This window comes from Propithecus coquereli, unplaced genomic scaffold (assembly GCF_000956105.1).
Source record: "Propithecus coquereli isolate 6110/MARCELLA unplaced genomic scaffold, Pcoq_1.0 Scaffold83, whole genome shotgun sequence".
In the NCBI taxonomy this organism is placed as follows: domain Eukaryota; kingdom Metazoa; phylum Chordata; class Mammalia; order Primates; family Indriidae; genus Propithecus; species Propithecus coquereli.
This window is the reverse complement of record NW_012154507.1, coordinates 7,354,862-7,380,512: the sequence shown is the minus strand read 5'-3', so window position 1 is coordinate 7,380,512 and position 25,651 is coordinate 7,354,862. Positions and strand designations below refer to the sequence as shown.

Here is a 25,651-nt window from a genome sequence, read left to right as displayed (position 1 = left end):
CCTCCCCTCTGAGCCCCCGGGTTCTAGTAATCCCTCCAACCCTCTTGGTGGTCATGGCTTTTTACCACCGAGTTATCTCAATGTCCTATTCTTGCTCTTTCAATCCTCCAATTGTGTAACAATTTCCTCTATTAACTCCCTTCTATTAAAATAGTGTGGTGTCTGTTTTGTTTTCTAGACCCTGACTGATACACCCACGCTCAATATATTTAAATAATTTACTCCCACTACTGTCCTCATTTTCAGAAAACTGGCAGGTATTTGCAATTTATCTGCATCTTACAGAAAATAGACTCTGAGAGTCACAGAAAAATTTTCTTAAGAGTTATACCCATGATTGAGTTACTGACTCATGATATTCATTCTATTGTAGTTTGATACAACGCTTTGGTTCCATATATTGCCTTCGCATCACCCAAGACAGAATTACAAGGGTGCCCAAGCCCTAGACGTCGTGCACAAAACACGCAATTCTTGTTACTATGTGTCAGGAACTGTTAGGTGCTGGGGATGCAAATATAAGTTTCATTGCTCCTTATCCTTAAGAGAGAAAATAAATAACTACCTATTATGTAGGTAATAGGAGCTTTATTAAAGAACGCGCAAGAGGTTGTGAAATCCTGGAGGTGGTGATTTTGGAATAGGGCTTTAAGGAATTTAAACGGACATTGTTATCCACTGTGGGTTTTCGGAAACCCCAAACTGAGAAATAATTATAGACTTGAAAGCTTGACACAGAGCCAGTGCTTTATATAGAGCATTTACATGTCAAATGGCTGGGATGTCCTGGCAGGTGCTCAATGACTAACATAAATCTCTAGATTCTCTATGTCCTTTAGTCATCCCAAGATAATCACAGTGAAGTAACTAGTCCAGGAAGATTTAGCTTTGAGAAACATGACCAGGATGAAGTCATATACCCAAAATTAAATGCCATATTTATAGCGTGCTAAATCTTACGCTTACCAAAATTACTGAGGAAAGAACATGTGGTTAAGTATCATGATGAAATGAAACATTTCCCTCACGTAGTAAGTGGTTTTGTTTTTTTTAAGCTTCACAAGTGGTGGTTTATAGCTACACAGGACATCTGTTGCCTTTACCAGCCCAGCATCCATTTGAAGGGAGCATTTCTTTGATAACCAATTAAGTTGAATACATTATCACATGTTTATTAATTACTTGGGTATTTCCTTTTGTGGACAGCCTGTTCAAAATCTTTTGCCTATTTGTCTATTGGGTTGTCTGCCTTTTTTTTCCCCCTGCATTTTTTATTTCAACAGATTTAGAGGGTATAAGTGTTTTTTGTTATGTGGATGAATTGTACAATGCTGAATCAGGGCTTTTAGTGTACCCATCACCAGAACAGTGTACATTGTAATAGGTAACTTTTTACGTTCTTTTTATCTTCTGGGTAGGTCTTTGGTGGATGTATGTAATATGTCTCTTTTTCCATTCTGTGGCTTACCTTTTCATTCTTGTAAAGATGTCTTAGATAGATAATCTTAATTTTAATAAGGTCCATTGTACCAACTTTTTCTTTATAGTCAAAGATTAATGTTCTCTGAGAAATCTCTGCATATCTCAAGTTCATGAAGATATTAGGCTTTCTTTTAAAAATGCTATAGTTTTATTTGAGATTATGTACAATCCATCTGCTATTTATTTTGTGTAGTGTGTGAGATAACAGTCAAAATTCATTTGATTTTTCATTATTATTTCCAATAAATTTTCAATATAACTTTTAAAAAAGGCTATCTTTTCATTCACTCCACTGCAGTGTACCCTAGTCATACATCAGGTAAGTGTGGGTCTCTTTCTGGGCTCCTGTGATTGTATTTCATTGGCCTGTCTATCTTGTGCTAATGTCATACTATCTTAACGGCTATAATTAGCTTTTTATAACTCTTGGAAATTTGGCAGCCTACAACTCCCAGGTTTGTTTTTCTTCTTCAAGATTGCCTTGACTACTCCTGGCCCTTTGCATTTTATGTAATTTTAGAATCTACTTGTCAATCCACAAGATAGCTACTGGGACCACACAGATTGACATTTTCATAATACTGAGAACCTTGTAATTCATTAATATGGCATAATCTGCTATTTATTTTGGTCTACTTTAATTTTTCAGCATTGTTTTTCAATTTTCAGCAGAGATCTTGCATCTTTCATTTTATGTTCATTCTTAGGTATTTGATAGGTTTTTGTATTGTAAATGGTATCCTTTGAAAAGTTCATTCTCTCTTTATTGCAGGTATATTTTTTTGACTGTGTCCAGCTTTTACAAATTCACTTGTGAACAATTTATTTGCAAATGACATTTTTATTCCTTTCCATATCCTTTAATTTTTCAATTTCTTTTTCTCAAGTTTTGAACTGGCTGGACTTCTAGTATGATGACCAACAAGTGGTGAGAATGAGAATATTTGATTTGTTCCCGATGTCAACATAGTACATTTCGTAACGAATATTTCTCGCTCTTCTCCTAAATAAGACCACTTGGAACAGTCTGAAATAAAACCTATGATGATCCCTTTTGTGAGGTTTGGTATGGGAAAGTTTCTTGGACATCTGATATGGACATTGGTTATTTCTACAATGAAAAGCCAAAGAATTAGAAAAAATTTTAAAAGCCCCATGTGCAGTCTACCAATATGTGACATACTGAAACAATCTAAAGAATGAAAATGTACCTTTTATGCCCTTAATGAACTTCTTGGTGAAAAAGAAAGGAGCCAAGTTTTTTGGTTTTTTTTTTTTAATGAGTCATTATATCAGCAAGAAAGTAATGCTCATTATGTCATTTAATCCTCCTAACACCCATATGAAGTGGCGATTACTTCCAAGCAACAGATAGGGAAATGGAGGCCTCGACAGGTTGAGTGAGTTGTCTAAGGTGAGTGGTAAGTGGTTCAGCTGGTCAGTGGCAACCAACTGTTGCACAGAAATGTATAATCCATATGTACTGTAGAAATTCTGAGAAACAGAAAATTATCTGTATTAGGCAGAGTTGTCACAGAAATTTATGGATTGGACTGAATGCCTTGAGTGAAGTAAAGGATTTAAATTTTTGGCAAAAAAATGAGAATTTCAGGAAGAGCCATCGTGAGTCAAGCAATGAAGCTGGACTGATCACGGCCTCTATGTGCCAGTGTGCCAGGTGCTTGGCAGAATAGTGGGAGCGAAGGCTGGATGGGAGGCTTAGCCAAAAAAAGTAGTTTGATGAAAACGCTTTCTCTCACAAGATTCTGGATTTACTTCACCCAGAATTTTTTTCTCTAATTACTTTTGCCTCTTTCAACATTATGCATACTTTAGCTGTAACCAATATTTATTGAATGCCTATTATGTGTAAGGGACAGTATTAAGTATCTGGACTTGTTACATATTTGTTCATACTGTTTCTGTCAGGTAGGGGTTCATGCCCTTATTTAGAATGTCCTTTAGCATTAAAAAATCATGTATACATGCACATAAAGAATCTAATAGTCTTATAAAGGTTCATTACCAAAAAAAGCATACCCTTCCCCCATCCTTCCTTCCTCACTTTTCCTTCTTTTATCAGATTATTTTATTTCCATGTCGCTAAATCATCTTTTAAAAAAAATCCTAACTGAAATTTTGCATCCTTTGACCAACATCTCCCCAATCCCATACTGTGCCCCCATAACCCCCATTCCACTCTCTATGAATTCTACTTTTTAGATTCCACATAAAAGTGAGATCATGCAGTATTTGTCGTTTTGTGCCTGACTTATTGCACTTAACATAATGTCCTCCAGGTTCATCCGTGTTGACACTTAGGTTGATTCCGTATCTTGGCATTGTGAATGGACATGGGAGTGCAGATATCTCTTTGACATACTGATTTTATTTCCTTTGGATGTCTACTCGGTAGTGGTAGTGCTGGATCATATGTTAGTTCCATTTTTAATATTTTGAGGAACCTCCATATTGCTTTCCTTAATGGCTGTACTAATTTACATTCCTACCAACACTGTGCAATGGTTCCCTTTGCCAGCACTTATCTTTCATTTTTTATAACAGCCATTGTAACAAGGTCAGGTGTTATTTCATTGTGGTTTTAATTTGCATTTCCCTGATCACTGATGTTAAGCATTTTTTTTCATATACAATATGTTGGCCATTTGTAGGTCTTCTTTTGAGAAATGTCTATTCAGGTCCTTCACTCATTTTTAAATTGGGAAGTCTCCCTGTTACTGAACTGAGTTCATTATATATTTTGGATATTAATTAGATGTATGGTTTGCAAATATTTTCTCCCATTCTGTATGTTGTCTCTTCGCTTTGTTGTTTCCTTTGCTGTGCAGGTTTTTAGTTTGATGTAATCTCTTGATTTTTAATTTTTAGATATTATCCATTGATTTCCCACTGTGGAAGATAAGATTGAGATAACTTTTCTACCTTTCTACAACACTATGTCTTCTCCCAATATAATTATGTTGTAATTTGATTAGAGTAATATTTACTATTAATATTCTTAGGCCATTCAGCCACTGATCATAGTTTACTTTTTCTTTTCTGCATAATACTTTGCTTTCCTGAATAAGTTTTTTGCTTGATTTCAATCTTAGAGAAGTTTTTGCTTAGAATCAGCATCATCACTCGAACTCTGGGGCCTTGAAAAACATCTCCTCATCCCACCTTTGATTTCAGCCAGAGGCAGTAGACAGTTCCATGGGAACTAAGACTCATCTCATACTCTTTCAGCTTTCTGCCTCAGGGCTTTCTTGGACACTTAAGGAGCCTAGTAGGCTCATGTACAAGCTGCTCCATGTGTAAGGAGATAATGCTCTTGGCAGCAACTTAACCAGTGAAGAATGACAGTCTACAGATAAATGCTCCAGCCACTTTGTCTTTCAGGAGACATTTCTGGGAGCTATCACATAGCTTTTTTGTGGACCTGGTGTCTACACAGCAATGACCTCAATAGCACACCCTTCTATTGACTTTTCCCCCTTCTCCACCTCAGTATCACAAGTCCTTCACTCCTATTTTCTGGGATCTCTAAAATAAACTAACCCATGTTCTTAACTCAGGCTTTATTAGAGGAGGAAGCTCTTACTCTGCTGGTTGTCTCTTAAGATACTGAGATGCATCAGATGTTTTATTAGTTTAATCTTTCTGAAAAAGTATCATCAGGATCTTCTGATATGCTTCAATATATTCTCTATGCTTGGTGCAGTGTTCATCCTCAGATACTCCATCACCTTCATCTGGGGATTTCCTTCATCTCTCTCCTGTGCTGAATCCCATTTTCTGCATCCTATGTCTTCATTTTGCTTGGTTTATACCCTTATTTTTATGAAGCACATCCTCTATTGGCTTCTTGAGAATGGGTATATGGGAGGTAAATCTGTTGAGACCTTGTATGACTAAAAGCATCTTCATTTTACCTTTATGTAACATTTAGTTGGATACTGAATTTCAGATTGGAAATGTCTTTCAAAGTTTGAAGGCACTGCTTCTATTGAAATTTGAAGCTATTCTGATTCTCGTTCCTTGGTGTCTGACCTGCTCTTTTTCTCTGGAAACATAGCAGATCTTCACTTTGACTGCAGTGTCCTTGAAATTTCATAATGATATGCTTTGGTCTAGATCTTTGTCATCCACTATGTGCTTTCAATCTAGAATCTGATGTTCTTCAATACTGGAAAAACTTACTGAAATATTCTATTGATTTCTTCTCTATTTTCTCTGTTCTTTTTGGAACTCTGGGAGATTGGATATTGGGCTTCCTGGGCTGTTAATTTTTTTTCTTCAATATTTCCACTTATTTGTCTTTTTGCTTTAGTTTTTGAGAAATTTCCTCAACTTTATATTCTAAACCTTCTAACTGAATTATTTATTCAGCTATACTATTGTATTATTTTCCAAGAGCTCTTTTTGTTTTTTGAAAGTTCTTTTGAAAAGTATTCTGCTCTTGATTCATGATTGCAACAACTTTCTGAAGATATTTTTTCCTTTGACATTTTCCTTACCCTGCATAGTCTGTTTCCTCTAAGTGCTTTTTTCCCTGATTGTTTTCTCTTTTTCATGCAGCGGCTTTGGTCAGACTTCTTATAATTCTTTGTTGCTTACTCATTTTGTTTTGTTTTGTCTGCTTGTTTTTAATAGCATAGGACTAAAAGACTGACTGCAAGCTCTGGACATTGATGTGTGGGGTGGTGGGCAGGCCTACTGTGATTTTCACTGTAGTGATATTTAGCTGGGAAGTTTAGCCAGGACACCTCTGACATCAGGATCTTAATGAGGTCTTTTTATGTGTACTGGCCAGATTTCACAGAGAAGACTCTTCCTATATTCTGTTAGGATGGTGAAGATCTGGCTGCCAGGATTCAGTGAGCAAGGAGGATGTTGGTCTTTGTATCTATCACGTAAATGTTCCCCCTTTTGAGGATAGACCCCTGCCATCTATCGTATTAGTGTTCCTTGGTCTAGAGGCGCCATTTAACATATCTAAAATAAACAGCCACACACTTACTGAAATCATATCACATGTGCATTTTTAAAGAACAAATAACTTTATATTTCATTTGTATAACATTTTATTGTTTGCATTTGCATAGTGAAAAGAACAGAGTCAGAAGACTCATGGTCTGGCTCAACCACTAAATTGCTATGTGAATTGGGTAGATCTCTTAACCTTGCTAAACCCTTTTTCCTCTTCTGAAAAATGGAGATGAGAATAATAATTATTTTACAGAACTGCTATATATTGAATGAGATAGTTATACTGTTTTCCTCTCAAGTAACTGGTCAGAATAATTCTATAGTTTGCTATTGCCAATGCTAACTGTTCTCAATGACTGCATTAAGACAACAGGTACCGATGTAACACTTTAATTTTGAATATTAACAATAGCAAGAGAAAAGTAAACTAAAAAATGACCCATCCTTTCTTATTTTTAGAATACTGGCTTTTACAATACTTATTTATACTATCCCATCAGGAATTCAATTCATTTAAAGATCTTTTTCTTCTTAAACCTACTCAAAATGAACACCTACATATATGAAAAGCCCAAGATTATATGTGTAATTACTTTACAATTTCCCCTCTGGCATAGTATAAGTAAAATAGATATCGTGGGTAGTTAAATACTGCCCCCCTCATTAGGGATGATAATATATATGAAGATTAATTTCTTATGTATTATCCCTAATGTAAAAAAAAAATCACAGGTATATTATACTGCTTGTCAAGAATACATACACATGGTAGTCACATGAAGACATACACACTCCATTCTAAGGATATTTCAACCATCATCAATATTTTCTGTAAGGGTACAACTATTTGTATTAATAGTTGAAAACACAAAACTCTCTTTAAAGGTAATTCTGCAGGAAATTGTATTACAAAATACTTTTGTTAAACAAAATTGCTTGTATGTATTGGAACTTCCAAACAAAGTACGACTTTTAAAAGGTAAACAAAATTTTTATACATTATAAAACAATTTAAGCTGCTCTGCAACCCTCCTTTGCTAAAAGTTAGATACATTACACCACTCCAGCAAGAGATTAATAAATAAAGATTAAATATTCTATTTTACAAAAACATACAGAATGGCCAATATAAAAGTGAAAGCTTATTTGATAATTTCTTTATCAAATTATGTTCATTAAGAAGGAGTAACACATGGTATAAAATGATAAAATGGTAACTAAATTTATCTCTCAAGATAATCATGAGTTATCTAAAAATACCATGGCACCCTTGTTACAAACATTATTTTTTTTAAAAAAGACTGTGTTTCCTGGAACTAGAGTACTATTTGTCTCATAGCTTTTATTAAGCAAACTTGATATAACCACCACACAGTGGCAAGAGATAGACTAGCTGTTTCCAGCTGTAGAAAATACTGAATTCTACCCTAAAGTACAGATCATTTGAGATATAACCCATAACAATTAAAGCAAGTCCTAGTGCAGTTTGTACTGAATTTCCTTAAAATACTTTTGCTTTCAATAGAGTATATTCATTTTCCTGTCATTTGAGATCAGTTTCTGTTGCTTAGTAACTGTTTTCGTGTCCAGCCAAGATGTAGAGATTGCTGTGTGCAGTAGGATTTTCTGTTGGCCTACTTTCCAAAACGACAACCCTGCAATTAAACCAAAACAAAAGGTTCATAAAGTTACATAAAGATTACAGATACACTATCAAATTCAGCTTTACATTTTAAAGCTTAAAAACCCAACTGGAAATAATATTGAAATATTGAAAATATTTTAGTCTATCTTATTCCAACTAAAACCAAACTTGCTTAGTCATATATGTTAAGAAAAGGTATAGTAATGCTTTAGGAATTTACACTAACAGGAAGAGGATGGAAGAAAGGCTGAGAGAATAAAATAGGACTCTAAGAGATACTCATTCAAACTGTTCTTCTAGGTATCAGAAAATAAATGATTAAAAAAAAGTATGAAATGAGGCTCCTCTCCTTTGTCACTGGAAAAGGTAAGGAAAGCAGTCTAATCAAAAGACTGACAGAAAGAAAGAAAAAAAAATCAATCTAGTGCCATACCACAGCATTTTAATTGTGGGGAAGAAGAGTTTGAGAACAAACTAAAAAATAATATACCTATGCAGAGAAAAAAGTCTAGAGGGGGAGTAGGAGGAGAGACTGTACATATACTTTATATTTTTCTAGTATGTAAATTTTCTACAACTAGCTTATTACTTTTATAATAAATAAAAAAGTAATATATACTTTATATTATACATTACAGAAAAGTAGAAGGGTAAAATAAAATTACCTATAATCCAACTGCCCAGTTAAACACTATTAATATTTTGACATAGTTAGGGTTTTTTTGTTTTTTTTTTTTTTGTTAAATATAAACAACTATATTTAAACAAAATAAATTTTCAACCACTTTTAAAGTCAAGACAAAACAAAAACTTTGGTTAAGATATCTATCTTAAAATCAGGGAGATGCTCAAGTAAAACGATAAGTAGAATAAGGCAGTGGTCTGAAAAAAGTTATTTATTTATTTATTTTTTTTTAGAACAAATAGTGGGCTGGGCGTGGTGGCTCACGCCTGTAATCCTAGCACTCCGGGAGGCCGAGGTGGGTGGATTGTTTGAGCTCAGGAGTTTGAGACCAGCCTGAGCAAGAGCAAGACCCCCTCTCTACTAAAATTAGAAAGAAATTAATCGGCCAACTAAAAATATATAGAAAAAATTAGCTGGGCATGGTGGCGCATGCCTGTAGTCCCAGCTACTCGGGAGGCTGAGGCAGGAGGATCACTTAAGCCCAAGAGTTTGAGGTTGCTGTGAGCTAGGCTGACACCACGGCACTCACTCTAGCCCGGGTAAAAGAGTGAGACTCTGTCTCAAAAAAAAAAAAAAAAAAAAAAAAAGAGCAAATAGTGAAAGAAAGTGGAGAGAATACGGACAAAGAAGGGAATAGTGAAGAAGAAAACTCTGGGAAGAAGAGGCGGAAGGAAACAAGCAACTGAGAAAAACGGCTTCTGATACCAACCCCCTACCAAGCAGAATTCTCTGACACTATGTCTCATTAAAATGTGTTATTTGCACCAGGATCATTGGATGATCCATAATTCAGAAGCAAAGAGACTCCCCATCTAGTTCTAGAGTCATTTACCAGGTGATCCTCAAATTCTTTCTTTCTTACTTTTTTTTTCTTGCTGGACTAATAACTAAGTTGCCAACCTTGGTGGGCCTACCTTTTCTATTCACTAAGGTAGTCATCATTTTTCAAAAAAAATCCCTTTTCTCCTTATAAAACTCTCTTCAAAATTTTTTGGAGTTGTAACTCCAGACCCTCCCTTCCACAAGTGTCTAATATCTAAGCAATAAATGTGTGGACTTCAAATCTGGAGGTTCTCAATCCTTGTTTCAGAACTAATACATACTACTATAGCCAGTTTTGCTGCACTGACAACTTCTAGTGGGAAAACAGGAAGGAATGGGTATTTTGTTAGTTATAGAGGTAGACAATAGACTTTGGAGAACAAAGGCTATTAAATTTTTTTGGTTAAGATGGTACAGTTTTGGAACTTATTCATTTTGATCACAAAGAGGCCTCATAATTCCTTCTAACTTAGATTGACCTTGGAAACTGAGTCGAACATTTTCTGATATAAAAGCAAATATCAAGAGATACATATTTGTAATAGTTAATAGAAGGTAACACACCAGGAAGAAATGCTGAAAACAAAGGGGCCTGAAATATATGTCATAGTACTAGGGACATAAACACCTACATTAACACATTTTGTCTTGGTTGAGTATGACCTCTAGAATCATAGGACACTATGTCAGTGAGGACACTGACAAAAGATTGCCTAATCAACTTATTAAAATATCCACTCTCGATAAAGATATGGAGAAATTTCTCTAGGTCAATGAATCCTCTAAGAGTTCTGTTTGAAAGACATTTATAGGCTGAGAGTATAATTAAGAGCACAACCGTTGAACTCCTTTGGTAATTAAATTAATACAACCAAACTATTACCTGTCTGATCCTAATAAGCGGAAAACTCTTGTTTCGTCTGAAATCTCCTGGGTAACCTATCAAAGAAAATAAATATTAGTTACATTTTAGTTCCCATAGTGCTTGAATAATTTAAAAATAATTTAGAGCAATTATTAAACAGAATGAATAATTTTTGATACACTCACTTCCTTAAATAAAATAAATTTCATTAAGTTTTTTTGGCTGCTTATTAGTAGAAATGAACAAATATTTAGGGAATATTTGGCATGGGTCACCACTCTCCTAAGAAGAACTCTTTGGGATATGCATTATAATTCTCATATTATTGAGGAAGAAACTAAGATTCAGAGAGGTTAAGTAACTTGTTCAAGGTCATATAACTGGTAGAATCAAGATTTGAATCCAGGTTTGCAAGACTGGAGTCCCTGCTCTTTCCTTTATATCACAGTGCAGATGTTTGAGGTGGCACCCCATGGCCCATCTGATTTCAGCATAGCTGTGGTGGACAGTCTCCCGTACAGTGTCTCATCATAGTGTATACTATGGTATACTCTGCTCTGCTTTCTCCAAAGCTGCTCAGCCATGTGCAGGTACTATCCCAAAGTGTGGGGAGCTTTTATCCACAGGGGCAACTCTTAACCAACATGGGATAAGAGCTGGCACATAAATGCTCCAGCTTCCCCACATACAAATGAGTCAATTCTGAGGTGTCCTCCACCCCATTCCTCAATGGTCTACTGGATTAAGCCCTGGTTGCCCACAGTGAGAACCAGCTTATTAATGTGCTCTTTATTGGCTTTTTGCTCCTCTCCATTTTACATTCTTCAGTCCAGCACTTATTTTCTGGAATCTACTCCCAAATAAACTACCTGCACTTGAGTCCTTGTCTGCTTTTAGAGGAATCCAAACTAAGACAATATGGACATAGTATAAAAATAGTCTGGTATCAAGGAGTTTTCAGTTTAGCTAAGACAGAATTAATAAACTTGAATCAGAAAATAAATTAGGTGCTATGCTAGGTAGAGCTGATTTTTAGAGTATTAAGTTCAGAGATGTTCCAATCATTGTGGACTGGAGTGGCTGAATATTACCTTATGAAAGAGGTTAAGATTTCACCTAGGCCCAACCTGAAGGATGAGAACGTAAGCAGAAAGAAAGAGCTAAGCAAGATGAGTTATTATTAATATAATGGAGACTTGGGAAATAGAATTAGTGCTTGATATGGTGAGAAACAGGTATCTTCTGTAGAATTCTAATCACAGGAGTGACACAATGAAAATAGCATTTAAGAATAATTAACCTACGATAGTAAGTATGACTGTAAGTTTCATCAAGTATAGGGACCTGGTGACATTTAGTGACATGGGTCAATAACTAGATAAATTGAAATATTCAAAGCAGATTGATGTCATTTTCTCCTGAAAGCATTCTAATTCTACATTCATATAAAAGGTGGCAATATTTATTTATATATAAATAAGAGTGTGTATAAAACTAAAGGTAAATTCAAATAGAAGATGCTTTTGAGCTTTAAGGTAAGTTCACAAATTTGTGAGGCCATGGTGCAGAAGAATCACACAGGTAATCACATATATGGGAAATGTCACTGTTAGTACTATCGTAATTATTAGGATTCATCTCTCAAGTTGGAAGCCCAAATTTCATCTCCTGCATCAAATGTATCCTGATTATCTCAGCTAGAAGTGATTTATGGAAACCCTTCAAATCTAGGCTCTGCCACTCTAGGCAAGTTACTTGAACACTCCGTGCCTATAAATTTGGGAATATGAATAGTATCTATCTCTTCTGAATTATTTTGAGCCTTAAATGAGCTAATATTTGGAAAGTGCTTAGAACATAATAGGTGTTACCTAAGCATTTGATATTATTTACAATATCAAAACATAGTTGGTACTCTACTAAATGAGTTATTTTCTTAGATTTTCCTTAGTTCTGTGATTCACTACATATTAATTTGGAATTTTAAATATAATATTAAAAAAGAAGCTACATATTTATAGATTATGGAAAATGCTTATTAAATTTAGGAAAGTTTAGCAAACTTAGCAACCATATCTACAGATTACTTTAGAGGAATGAAATTGTGTAAACTTAACATTTTGCAATTCCTTATGGCCACTGAGAATTTCAAAATACAATACAAAAGACAACGTATTTGAAAGGAAAATACTGGCTCTTTGTTCTACCAGTTCATAGCATTAAAGGCACTAAACACAGTAATGTAGGCTCAGGAAGGAAATGCATAAAATGAACATTTCAACATCTTAAATCGTTAGTGAGAGTCAGTGAAGGTAATTTGAGAAATCTTACCTCATCTGACTTGAAGCTTTTTCCCTGCATCCCATGTTTCCAGAAAGCCAACACACTGTCTTGAAGGCATACTAAAAAAGATAAGGGAGAACTGAAACTAAAATAAAGCACAGTATTTCACTACAAATTTCCCTTAACTTTTTAATCAATGATAACATAAGGCTATTCAAGAGCCTAGTGCAAAATTCCACTTTATTTCTCAATATTTTTGTGACTAAGACATGCCTAAGCTCAAGTAATTTACTGAGGCAAGGTTATGCAAATTTTCAAAGATATATATATATATATTAATATAATTGGCATTTATTTAAACATGGGCTAACTTCTGATAAGTTGGATACTGGTATATAAATTTGTCTTTCAAATGCTGTATCTTTTGTTTTTTAAATGAATAAAATCATAAAAACATATATAATTGAGTTTTTGGATAAAAAACATTGTTATTTAAATATTGTTATACATTCAGAAGTAGCTATTAAGCAAACATCTTTTATTTATGTTTACATTTTCCTTATTACAAAATTAATTTTTAAAAACAAGCCCCCACAACCCAAAATTTAACCCCATATTGAATATTTAGGATCTGTGAGTCAATTCTTATATAAAATTCTTAGTATTTAACCAACTCTTATAATGTAAGTATTAGAGATAATTAAGTAGAATTAGAAAAACATAAATAAAGGTAATGGACGAAAGTGACTGAAAATTATTTATGTTTCTTATTAGAATACTGGCTGTGTAAAAAGTTAATGCAAGAATATTCTGGGAAGATAATTTAGCTCAATAAAAATAAAAGTAGTTGACAATGACAAATCACATGTGTTTCACTAACTGTGACAAATAAAAAACCCAGTTACTGGTTTTATTTTTAAGAGGTGATTGAAAGGTATTCTTTTATCCAAGAGGATCCTTGTAATTATCCCAAGGTTTACTGGCAAGAAAAGATGGTGGCCTAGGATGAACAAACTTTTGTGAAACAATTACGATTTCCTAAATAATTTGGCACATCTGAAAAAGTTAAGGGACTAGTGTATTTCCATGAAAGTGAAAAGGAACTAAGGATCTACATATGTTAGAATCTCTCTTGAAAATATTAAATCTTAACAACTGGCATATAATATCCAGTACACAAAATAGTAAAAGAAAAAACTAGTTTCCAAAATTCCTTTTGTCCTGGTATCTACAGAAAGTTAAGGTTTTCTGCTTTAATAAATTAAATTTCCCAATCATGAGCAAAATATTTTTATGTAAGATGTTACACAGAGGCATGAACGTATTTTGTGATAGAGCAAATCTCCAGTTGAGAAACTCATATTAAAACGCTGCAATACTTTTCTTTGATTTATGGTAGAATTATATCATGAATTGTTTAAAATGTTTCCAGCCAAGATTGATTTTTCACAAGTTCTATTATTAATACTTCTGGGGAAAATACTGACATATAATCAATGAGAATGCAACAATGATAAACTATTAATATAATTTTTATCATAAAACCAGTGCGTATTACAGAGTAAAACACTCACTGACAAGAAAGTAAATTAAAATGACATACTAGTTTACAAGTCCTGTGGGAAACTAGCATTTATATATAAATAGAATTAAAAGCAGTAACATCAACACAAACCAACCAGAATCTTACATGGCAAAGAATTATAACATATCTAACACCATTATCACATCACACAAATACCTTCATGATTTGGAAAGAATTGGGAGAAGTATAATTCACTTGATGCAGCAAAGGGAATAATGAACAGAAATTTAAAAAATGATTATAAGTTTTAAATATTCAGGAAACAACAATAAAAGATTTAATGATCTGGACCTGCACTGCCCATTATGGCAGCAACTAGTCAGATGTGGCTATTTACATTACACTTTAAATTAAAATTTTAAAAATTAAAATTAAAATGTAGCACTAGCCATGCTCAGGTGCTTAACAGTCACATGTGTTTAATGGCTGCTTGTATTTAAGAGCACAGATAGAGAACATATCTATCTTCATAGAAAGTTCTGTGAGACAACAAGTATTTTAATGAACTAATAATAGAATAAACAACAACAAAAAACTAAGTATCCCAAACTCGTTAATAAAAAAAGGAGACTTACCTACAGATTCAATGCGAAAATCAAAACTTAGCTCAGAGGCCAGTTTCTTACTTGATTTTAGTTTTCCTTGTAGATTTACAATTTTTACAAATTCTTAAAAAAATAAAAAACAAGTCAAGATTGGAAATGCAAATCTGCTAGAATAAATGTAACTTGACAAATATGGATTTTACATGAACATCAAATAATATTCTTAATAAAGTTCAACTATTTATCTTGATTTAAGCATGCTGAATGGTGAAAAATCACCAATATGTTTTAAAAGATGTACTGTAAGGGTGCCTCCTTTGGTAAATGGCAGTTCTGCTGCTGTTTTCTTTTTTATACAGTATACTGAATATTTACATTCTAATTTTTTTAAAAGTACATTTCTTCTTTAAAAGTGCTTACCTTAGTGCCCAAATATTTAGCCATAGAGTTGATTTTTTCCCTCAAAATTATACTACATATGATAAATAATATTTGCAGTAATTAATAACTTTACTATGAGTTCTATTCCGCAAAGTGTTAAACAGGGGCAAGAAAGAGTACCCTCAAGAATAAAAACTCTGGGATAGGGAGCATACATAAATAATTCTATTTCCCTTTTGTGCATTTGTTTTTTAATTTCACCATCTTAGGTCTGTGTTGGAAGATACCTTTTCTCTGCGTTGCTTTCTCATCTGTCTACTACCATGATTTGATATTACAGGATTATCTCCATTGCTGCCTACTAACACCAACTTATAAATTGTATAGCTGATGACAACTTTTCAGTCTTCTGCCTCCTTAAAAAATAGAAATCTCAATTATCTATTTACCTTGATTAATTGGGAAATGGAGGGCCCTAGTTAATCGGTGGTTTTTAAAAAATTATGATACAATATATAAATCACCAAAATGAAAACTAAGCACAATTTATTTTCCTTTGATGACTCAGAAGGTATTTAGGGATTTAATGTTAAATGCTCAGCTTTATTAAAATAAATTCTGATTATCTAATTATTTGGCTAATTAGTACGGATTTTCTATTTGTTTGGATAAAAAAAGAATTTATCTAATTAACTTAAGGGTAACTGAGTAACATTTTTATCAGTATTCAGAGAATCAAAGGTCCTAACAAAGTGATGATGGTGAATGAAACACTGTGGGTTTTAGTCTGCTCATGTATATAATATTAGATAATCTTTATGACTCTGTAAGGTAAATCTACTAGGGAACCATTCAGAGAATAGAAATTAGGACAGAAAAACAGGCAAAACCACTAGTAAAACAATCTTTAAAATAACCCTGAACACCTGTGGGCAGCAATTAAAAAAAAATTAGAATAGACTGATTATATGAAATATTGCCAAGTTTCAAATATAATCCCAAGCCTGGGCAAATTCTACCTTGTAGGATTCATTGCATAAAAATAAGGTCGATTTTAAGAACCAGAGTGCTTTGGTCGCAAAATCAAAATAATACCTGTTGCTAAAGTTTTTTCTCTTTCTCTACTGCTCACAGTACAACACACTTCTGTCAATAATATCTCTCCCTGCATCCAAAGAATCAGAATTAGCAAGTGGAGGTGTTCAATCCATAAGTACATTAGAATTACACTCTGACATGACTCCAAAAGTTCATGTAATGTGACTATAAGTGACCATATTAATATAATCTATTTTTCATTAATTATAATGAGATACGAGATAGAATAGTTTTTTGGTAGAATTTTACCCCAAGGTTATAGCAAATAGTTCTAATAGAATGTTTCCAAGCAGGCCAAATATAAAATAAAAAGTTAACAGAGGATAGTACTAACAGATCAATTAATTATGCATTTGTAGCCAGTTTAGGTTTTCTTCAATAAAACCAAGCCACTTAAGGTAGAAAAGTGAAAATATTGAATATAGTTTAAACAGAATAAATTTCATTGAAATAATTATTTTATCAAGTAGTATACTCAAAATAAACTTTAAAATAGTACTTACTGTCTAAACACACTAAAACGGTGTCTCTCTCCAACTGTGTTACATGAATGGAATCTAACTGCTGGCTGCCTTAGGGGAGAAAAAACAAGGTTACAGTTATACCATATGCTTTTAAAAACTAGAGCTAGAAAATAAACACAAATTCTGACTTTTGCTGTGATTTAAAATTAGTTTGAAATTTAACAGAGAAATTACATTTTGCAATATGTTATCTTTCAAAAAATGTAAGTCAATTTAGGGGAACAAATATAAGTCTTAATATGGCTGGGATGAGGAAAACTGAATATTACACTTAATATGTTGACTAGCTCTAGAAAGGTAAGTTACAAAAATAAAATAAAACAAAGGGGAAATATGGGGAGGAAAGTAAGATGCATGTTATATACAATGGCTAGATTTTGCTTTGCATTCATTTTACACAGCCAATGGGAAATGGAAATAAGATCAGTTAGGTGAATCACAGCATCCTTGAAATAAAAATAAGCTAGTGATTCAAAAAAAAGCCCAAGAATTAATGAAACTATAATCAGAGAGAAATTTTCCTGGTGTAGGTATATGTTTGTAGCTGGGTGGGAGTTCTTGTATAAAGAGGACACCGAGTGCCATAACGAACAACAATGTCAACATCTTTGTAGGATGCAGCTCTAATCACTTTGCTGATATACAATAGGGCTGCTTCTTTTGACATTGGCTAATAGATGTGATAACACTTGTAAAACATTTTTTTGTAAAACTTCATTTTAAGCACTCAGGTTGCTTGAATGGTCTAGCTGAATGAATCTAAGAAAAGATGTTAGATTATTTAGAGTAGTCATTCTTAATTATACCTCTTTGGGAAGCCCATGGACCTTCTCCCCTGAAAATGACACATTCAAACATAAACACACAATTTTATGTAATATTTTGGGGTGTCTGTGAACCTTCCAAAGCCCATACATGGTGAAGAATAGAGATCTGCAGAATCAATAAACCATCCCTCAGGCAACACTCCAAAAACAGTCTTTCTCAGCTAATCTATGTTCATGTACTCATTCAACAAATATTTATTGAGTGTTGACCACATGCTGAGCACCATCCGTGGAGATAAGGATACTGCAATAATAAATCAGACTAAGGCTAAAGAGTCTTTGAATAGAAGCTCATTTTAACATTATAACTGTGGCCAGTTCAAGGCATATCCTCTTGGTTCAACAATGAACACTGCTGGGAGCTGGATTAACAAATCACTTGTGAAAATGGAGAAACCTAATGAGGACAAAGTGCTGGACTTAAAAGGCTGCCTCACTTCTGCTTAAGGGTGATTTGATTACCCTCAGGCAGAGCCCTGGCTCTCCTCAGGAAGTTAATTTTGCATCTGCTTTAATTTTAACCAAATCAATGCTTTTTTTTTTTTTTTTTTTTTTAAGAGACAGGGTCTTGCTGTATCACCTAGGCTGGAGTGCAGTGGCACAACCATAACTCACTGCAGCCTTGAACTGGTCTCAAGTGATTGTCCTGCCTCAGCCTCCTAAGTAGCTGGGACTACACGTGTGCACCACCAAGCCTGGCTAATTTTTAAATTTTTTGTTAGAGATGAGATCTTGCAATGTTGCCCAGGCTCGTCTCAAACTCCTGGCCAAAAGTGATCCTTCCACCTCAGCCTCCCAAAGTGCTATATTACAGGTGTGAGCTACCGTGCCCAGTCAAAACAATGTTAAAAATAGATAGAAGAGTACATCTCAGGCATTTAAAAAACAAACAAAACAAACAACAAAACCCTCAAAAAAACTCCAAAACTTAAACCCTAAAACTTAAAGAGAGGACTCACTGAATGTCTAGCCTTGAACAATGTAATATTCTAATATATCACCCAGAAGAAAGTGGTTGCAAAGTACACTAGATAACTGTATGAAATAGCCTGCTCTATACTATATTAACCAATAAAAAAAAGCTGTGTTGCCAGCCAAAGATCATTTTAAAATAAATTGATCTATAACCCCTTTGAGCTGTAACTACATAACAGGAATATATCATGATAACAAAGCAATGCCATTTGCACCTTTCTGTTAGCTACAGCAGAAGGGCATGAATTCAACTCAACCAAAAGCATTAAACAATCAGTTAAAAAAGAAAGGCAGGGTGTGGGGTGTGGTGGAAGGTACAGGATATAACTTGGTCCATTGAAGGGAGTGTTCATAGCCCAGTACGTGATGGCGTTAGCATGTACTGGGGCTGTTAAATTTTCAGGAATTTTCTGAGCTGCATGATATCAGGTTGGTAGCTTGAAACTAGTTATGGTTGGAGTATTTATACCACAGAAATGGCAACTGCAACAAATGGTTATACCCCAAGAGCCTGTTGTTAAACATTTACTAGGATACCACTGGTTCATACTGATTCTTATTCTGAAAGTGACATCAGTGTAATGATTTCTTATAATTCATTCTATAAATGATCAAAAGACAAAGTTTATTTAATGAAAATCATCAAACTTATGTAATAGACTTCTTCACCAGGTGGTAAAGAATAAAACAGTGGCCAGTAAAATAGCCATAACTAAAGCTTGCTTGACTTCATATGTAAAAATGGCCTAATAAACCTGGATTATAAATGACAAGCACAACAAACAAAAAAATGGCAAAATGAAGATCCGCCCCATCTGAAAAATGAATTCTTGATTGATCTGTCCTAATTTTAAAGTTCGAGAATAAACTTCACAATCTTTTCAGAGCCTTTATTGAGTCATGTTTGGTTTAGATGGAAAAGCCTGAAGGCCACACCAAGAAGCTTCTATTCAAGTTTGAAAAGCTCACTCAATGATTCTAAGAAGTGAGGGGAAAAAGGATAAAACAGGATAGGGAAAAAAGGTAACTCTCTTTGCTTGAGAAGCTGATAAAATTTTAACAGAATCTTAGAAAACATAATTATTTGGCAAGTCCAAAGACTAGTAGTAACTAAAACCTTTATATGTCAGGAATCATTAAAATTTTCCTTAGTAAAATAATTTGTTTCAAACTACCTCTGGCAAATAGAGATCATAAATATATGTACATGATTCTCTGGGCTTACTTTGGGAACTATGTTCTAAATCTTTATTTAAGAAGAGCCCACACTGGTTGAACTTAGGTGTTCTGCTTCTTTTATATGCAAAAGGTAACATAAGGTAAAAAATACTTACCTGCACCAATTTCTGTAAACCATGAAGATGCAGAGTTCAAATTGATTGTCTCAAACTGAACTACCTGATTTGATTCGGTGCCTTTGCTAATAGCTACACAGACCATTGGATATTCCTGTTCCGGTATCACCAGCATTTCAAAAACATTCAAAGGACTTGGCAAAGGAAAATCAAAGTGCTGCAAAAAATAAACAACAGAATTATAATTTAGAATCAATCCTCCCATTCATCCTGTTGTTGAATTAAGTCAAAGGAAAGACTTTCATACTCTTGATTTATCAAATTCTAAAAATGACTACTCTAAGATGATAATAGGATAAATGTTTTTAAAAAATGTTTTACAGACTTGGTCATATTAATCTTTATGAATGATGGTTCTAGAAGTTAAGTAATATGAGTTAAAGAGGAAATCTTAACAAGAACACAAAATCCTTAAATCAAATAAACAATTATAAATATCTATAAATGTTCTTACTTTTACTTACTAGATCGTAGTAATAGGATCTTACAATTTTACCTTCATTTACACAGTAAGTGTTTTCTAAAGAAAAGAAACATTAAGTAATACATACCTTAATCAACATGAATTTCTGCATTGGCTCATACCACTGAAGTAAAACAATTCCAGACTGTAAAGCTCCACAGAGGTATTTATGTCCTGTATAAGGGTTTCTGACTGGAAACAGACAAAAAAACCCAGACACATCTAAAACATTGGGTACTTTTATATGAGAACAGTTTAGCTAAAAGCAACAACTGATCTACACTCACCTAAAAGATAAATTAGCTTTCTTTACAAAAGGAAAGAACAATGAAATGTGATCTGACAACAATACCAAAATATACATGGAAGAAACTACTTGAAGTGATTATTTAGCTGATAAAGAAAAATTATTGGGTCTGTTAACTAGAATGACAAGAGTGAGCAGAAAGCAAAGAAAGATGATGGTGTCTTTTTCTTTTGGCTTTGTTATCCTTTTCTTTTTACTTTCTTATCTCAACTTGAAATTATATTTAAATTCTAAACACCTTTAATATACCAGGTTCTCAAACACAGAAATTTTTGATAAGAATAATATGTTATGCAATAAAACTTCTAAATTAGTATACAAGCCAAAAAGCTACTTCTTAAGTAAATTAAAAGAATGAGTTCTGACAAGGTCCAGGTAGCAATTAAAATGCAAGATCTCATTTTTGGAATAGTAGTTTACAGATGTCTGGTTAAGACATATGAAAATAATTATTAATAATTCATCTTGATATAACTTCCTTGACTCACATCACAAAAACTCGCATTGGTCTTTCCTTCTTCCTAATTTGACTCCCACCACCAATAATATATATTGATTATAAGAGCAGTTATTTGCATTAAGCTCTAATGTATTATCTTAATGTTTATATTTTGGATTGTAAGCTTCTAGACCTTTTTTGAGTCATATACCTTGAGAATCTGATAACAGATATGGACATGATTCTCCCTAAACAAATGATCATGAGACGTGCTTATACTTGGAGCACATTTGTGGTTAACGTTTTTGTTCTAGAATATGGACTATGCTGTGAAACTATTATGTAGCATGAAGATCAATGTGTAGCTCATTGATCAAACAAAAGAATAAACAGAAAGTTAGAAGCCCAAGATCTGCAGTCATTGGACTTGGATCTGATTTCCTGTTCTGTTACTTACTACTGACATAATCAGTATCATGGAGTTGTTTAAGGGTTAAGTGAAATAATTATATAGCAAAGAATTCAATCTTGCCCAAAAAGAGGTCTAGCCTCTGTTGTCCCACTTCTGGGAGGTAATCTCTAAGCCTCTGGAATTTCATGCTTGATAGGAGTGTGTTTGTCTGGGGGCCTCAGATCAGTGAATATTATAATAATATGATTTAGGGTGGGGGCTTTGGGTCATGCAGTCTCAGTTGATCTCCAGAGGGGCTGGATACTGAGATCAGTAGTGTGGGCAATCAATCATGCCTTCATGATGGAGCCTCAATAAAAACTCTGGACAGTTAGGCTCAAATAAGCTTTCCTGGTTGGCAATGCTTTTAAAGTAATACCGTTCATTATTCCATAGGGAAAGAACAACAGAAACTCCACATTTGGCAATTTTTGTGGACTCTGCCCTATACACTTCTTCCCTTGGCTGGTTTTAATCTGTATCCTTTCCTTATAATAAACTGTAATCATAACCATGAGTGTAACAGCTTTCAGTGAGTTCTGTCATACCTTCTAGAGAATTTTTGAATCTGTGGGTATTTTTGGGAATCCCCAACTTGCAACTAGTATCAGAAGTGTGGGTGGCCTTGTGTGGACTGTTCCCTTTAACTTCATAGTTAGCTAAACTCCTGTAACAATGTTCACAAAGCACTAGTAGTAACTGGTAGATGGTAAATGGTTAAATGTTAAATAAATGAAAGCTAGGATATTAGCAGAGATACAACCTCAGGAAATATGGTTACAAAACTCTAGAAGTACTATGCTCTGAGTAAACACTAAATCTACTACCTCCAAGCATTTCTATGCCAAGTTTCTCTATACATTCTTGTGCTTCACTGGCACTTTAACTCCTTACTAAAAACAAGTAAAAAACCTACTTTCCTTCCTATTTGATTCTGTAAGCCTCCAGGTAATTTTAAAGATGTTACACGTTCTAACCATCTAGTTTGAGAAACAGCATTTACTCACCTATGCAACATTTGTGGCAGCCTTTTGTATCAGGAATCTTTGTTGTTAAAGCAAACTTTCTGAAAACATAAGACAATATCAGTGTATGGACTCTACAGCAGTGGTAGCCATATAGCGATTTGTGAATCAGCTGCATCAGAATCAGACAGGAAGGAGCTTTTAAAAAACTGTCTTGGACACTGACTCTAGACTATCTGATTTTATAGGACTGAGGTAGGACATGAGAATCTGTGTTATAAAACTTCCATAGGTGATTTTCACACACGGTCAAATTCAAAAAACACTGAGCTTTTACATTCTAGACGATATATACTTTAATGTAAACTACCTTTGAAAATTAAGACAAAGAAAGTTTTTTTACTGGGCAAAGAATATTGGCTTGTCTTAAAAATGAACACTACTTCCCCTTACTCTCAGTAGAATCAAAATGATATTTCGTACCTTGGTAGTATGCGGTCTGGAAACCTATGAGTTTGAATATGAGCAGCTAATCCTGGTTTTTTGGCTTGTTCAAATAAAGCTATAAGATTATGAGAATAGAGTTGAAAGGTTTTTCCTATAAAAAAAAAGGTTACTTTTATTAGAATCATTTATGGTGGAGAAATAACAATTTTTTAAGAAAAAGAGAACATAATTACCTTCTAAAATGAGGAGTCCAGTAATGTTCAAAAAGCCAAGCAAAATAGAAAAACACATACAAAAAAATTCAGTTAGTACTATTTTGAAAGATAATAATAGGTAAACTCATTTTTTAAGCAAGTAATTGTTTCATAATATATAAAATTGGATATATTATGACTAATAAATTATCTAGGCAAAATAAACTCTAATGATGCCAGCACAGAAAAAGAAATTGTTAAATATTGTTGTGTAAAACCTTGTCATGGACTGAATTACAATGATGTACATGGGATTATTTTAATATAACATGGAAGATTCTATAAAACTATATTATCAGTATTTCTCAAGGATAGACCTCTTTATCAAATTACCGTGGCTTGGATTAAAACTGAGTGTTTTAAATATAACAGATTGATATACTAAGAAAAGTAAAGCAAACCAATATTATAAGCCACAATACAAGGACAACAGGCCTAAATTTCATATAATCAAAAACATAACCATGTTAAGTGGGTGGGGAGTGGGGGTGGAGAAGATACGGTAAACAACTTCTTCTGATTCCTTATTATACATGGTATGGTAATATAACAACACAAAACAATATTTATATTTTTATTATTAGACATACCAGACATTTTTATTATTAGACATTTATTAAACATAAATATATGGAGTCTTACCCTCAACAAAATTCTCTGCATTTTCTCAGAATAGAAACATTCTGCCTAACACTATACTATCCTTCCTCTCTCCATTGCCCCTATATATATATAGTTTGCTATGTAGCTAGCTAGGCAATTAAACACACATGTACATGCATCTGAATGTTTTCTCCTATTGAGTTCTGCCACCTACATTCTTCCAGTTTTATGGGTCATTTTAACTACAGTAAAGAAAAAACTAATTTATAAGCCAATGTTTCCCTGCATTCCCACAGTTATGTTATAAATATGTAAGATATACCCTGTGTAATTTTAAAGCTTATTTCCAAAGACAAGTATGAGTAGAGATAAAAGCAGCAAGAGTTATAGAAAAATAGTTTTATATGTAAACAACTCAGAATTGTTATCTCAAACAGAATTGGCTTGATTTTCATAACAGTAATATATTAATATTTTGCTAAACAAAATTAAAAAAGATTTGTGGGAAGCATAATTAAACTTAAAGATTTAAGTACTCCTTTGAGGACCCCGCTTTTTGGAAACCATTTATGCATAATCAAATAATATGCTCTTCATAAACATTGCCTTTAGCTCAAATATATAGATTCCTAAGAAATCTCTACTAGAGAGAAATAATAATTCACTATCTTGTATTCTACTATCAGAATTAAAGCAACCAGTAAACTTCTAGGTAGCTATTTAAATCTAAAATGTAAGAAAATATTTTTTCTTAGGTAAGAAATTTTTTGATAGGTAAGAATTCTTAAAAAGCCAAAAATACCCCCATACCCACTCACCCCTAACAATAACCAAAAAAGAAAAATGCAAAAAAAATTAGAGGTTACTCTGGAATTAACTTGTTTAGCAGACTTCAAAGCATCTGTCCAAGATAGCTAATATGTAATCCAGAACGTGAATTCCACCAGCAAACACTGTATAAGACTGCACAGTTTATTAAGCACTTTGGATATTATCTCATTTAACCCTCACAACCTTGTGAGGCTGTTAGTGTGACCCCATCATCCTCATTTTATAAATAAGACAACTGAGGCTGAGAGAGTGTAAGTGACTTGCTCAAGACCACAGAAAAAGGAAGCAGCTTGATCTTTTGCTTCTTTCCTTTCAACTGTTAATTCCCAGCGGAAGGCAGGAGTGGTGATAGTGATGGTGGAGGAGGCTGAGTGGAAGGGACTGGCCTCTGGTGACAATCACTGTGCCATCTCTCAGGTGTTTAGATGCTGGGTGGGTTTGGGAAGTGCTATCCTAACTAAAGACCTTCTCAAAAGTTTCTTCCCATCTTATATGGGCAGAAAATATCCACAAGTCCTAAAGTTACTATACTACATTATAGTTATCCAGAATTACAAATAACATTTTAAAATAGTGTATATTAAAATTACATTTCTCTGCCTGTTTATGATTTATTTTTCATTATCACATACATACCTGATAATGACATTAAAGTATTATTGATAACATACAGCCAAGTACACTTCCGTGGGAATAACTAAAGAAAATGAAGAAAAAGAAGATAATTAAAACACTTTGTCATTCTTTTAACCTCTTAGTCCTCCAAATTCCAACATTCTGAAATGGTATAAAAATAACTATCTTTTGTCTTTCAATAAATTACCAAA

At 33.7% G+C, this 25,651-nt stretch overlaps 1 protein-coding gene across 1 annotated transcript in view; it reads right to left on the bottom strand.

The window, feature by feature from the left end:
- Nucleotides 1-7,791: 7,791 nt before the first annotated feature.
- The window catches only part of MAP4K5 (mitogen-activated protein kinase kinase kinase kinase 5), a 111,465-nt gene continuing 93,605 nt past the window's right edge, over nt 7,792-25,651 (bottom strand). Inside the window, exons 21-31 of the mRNA XM_012663748.1 lie at nt 25,461-25,521; nt 25,290-25,292; nt 23,173-23,287; nt 22,732-22,790; nt 20,616-20,719; nt 20,044-20,221; nt 16,887-16,955; nt 14,935-15,027; nt 12,823-12,893; nt 10,510-10,565; nt 7,792-8,129 (exon numbers count right to left, since the gene is read on the bottom strand). Coding sequence (XP_012519202.1) covers nt 8,042-8,129; nt 10,510-10,565; nt 12,823-12,893; nt 14,935-15,027; nt 16,887-16,955; nt 20,044-20,221; nt 20,616-20,719; nt 22,732-22,790; nt 23,173-23,287; nt 25,290-25,292; nt 25,461-25,521 — 897 coding nt within the window. The 3' untranslated portion in view covers nt 7,792-8,041. The remainder of the gene's footprint in view (nt 8,130-10,509; nt 10,566-12,822; nt 12,894-14,934; nt 15,028-16,886; nt 16,956-20,043; nt 20,222-20,615; nt 20,720-22,731; nt 22,791-23,172; nt 23,288-25,289; nt 25,293-25,460; nt 25,522-25,651) is intronic.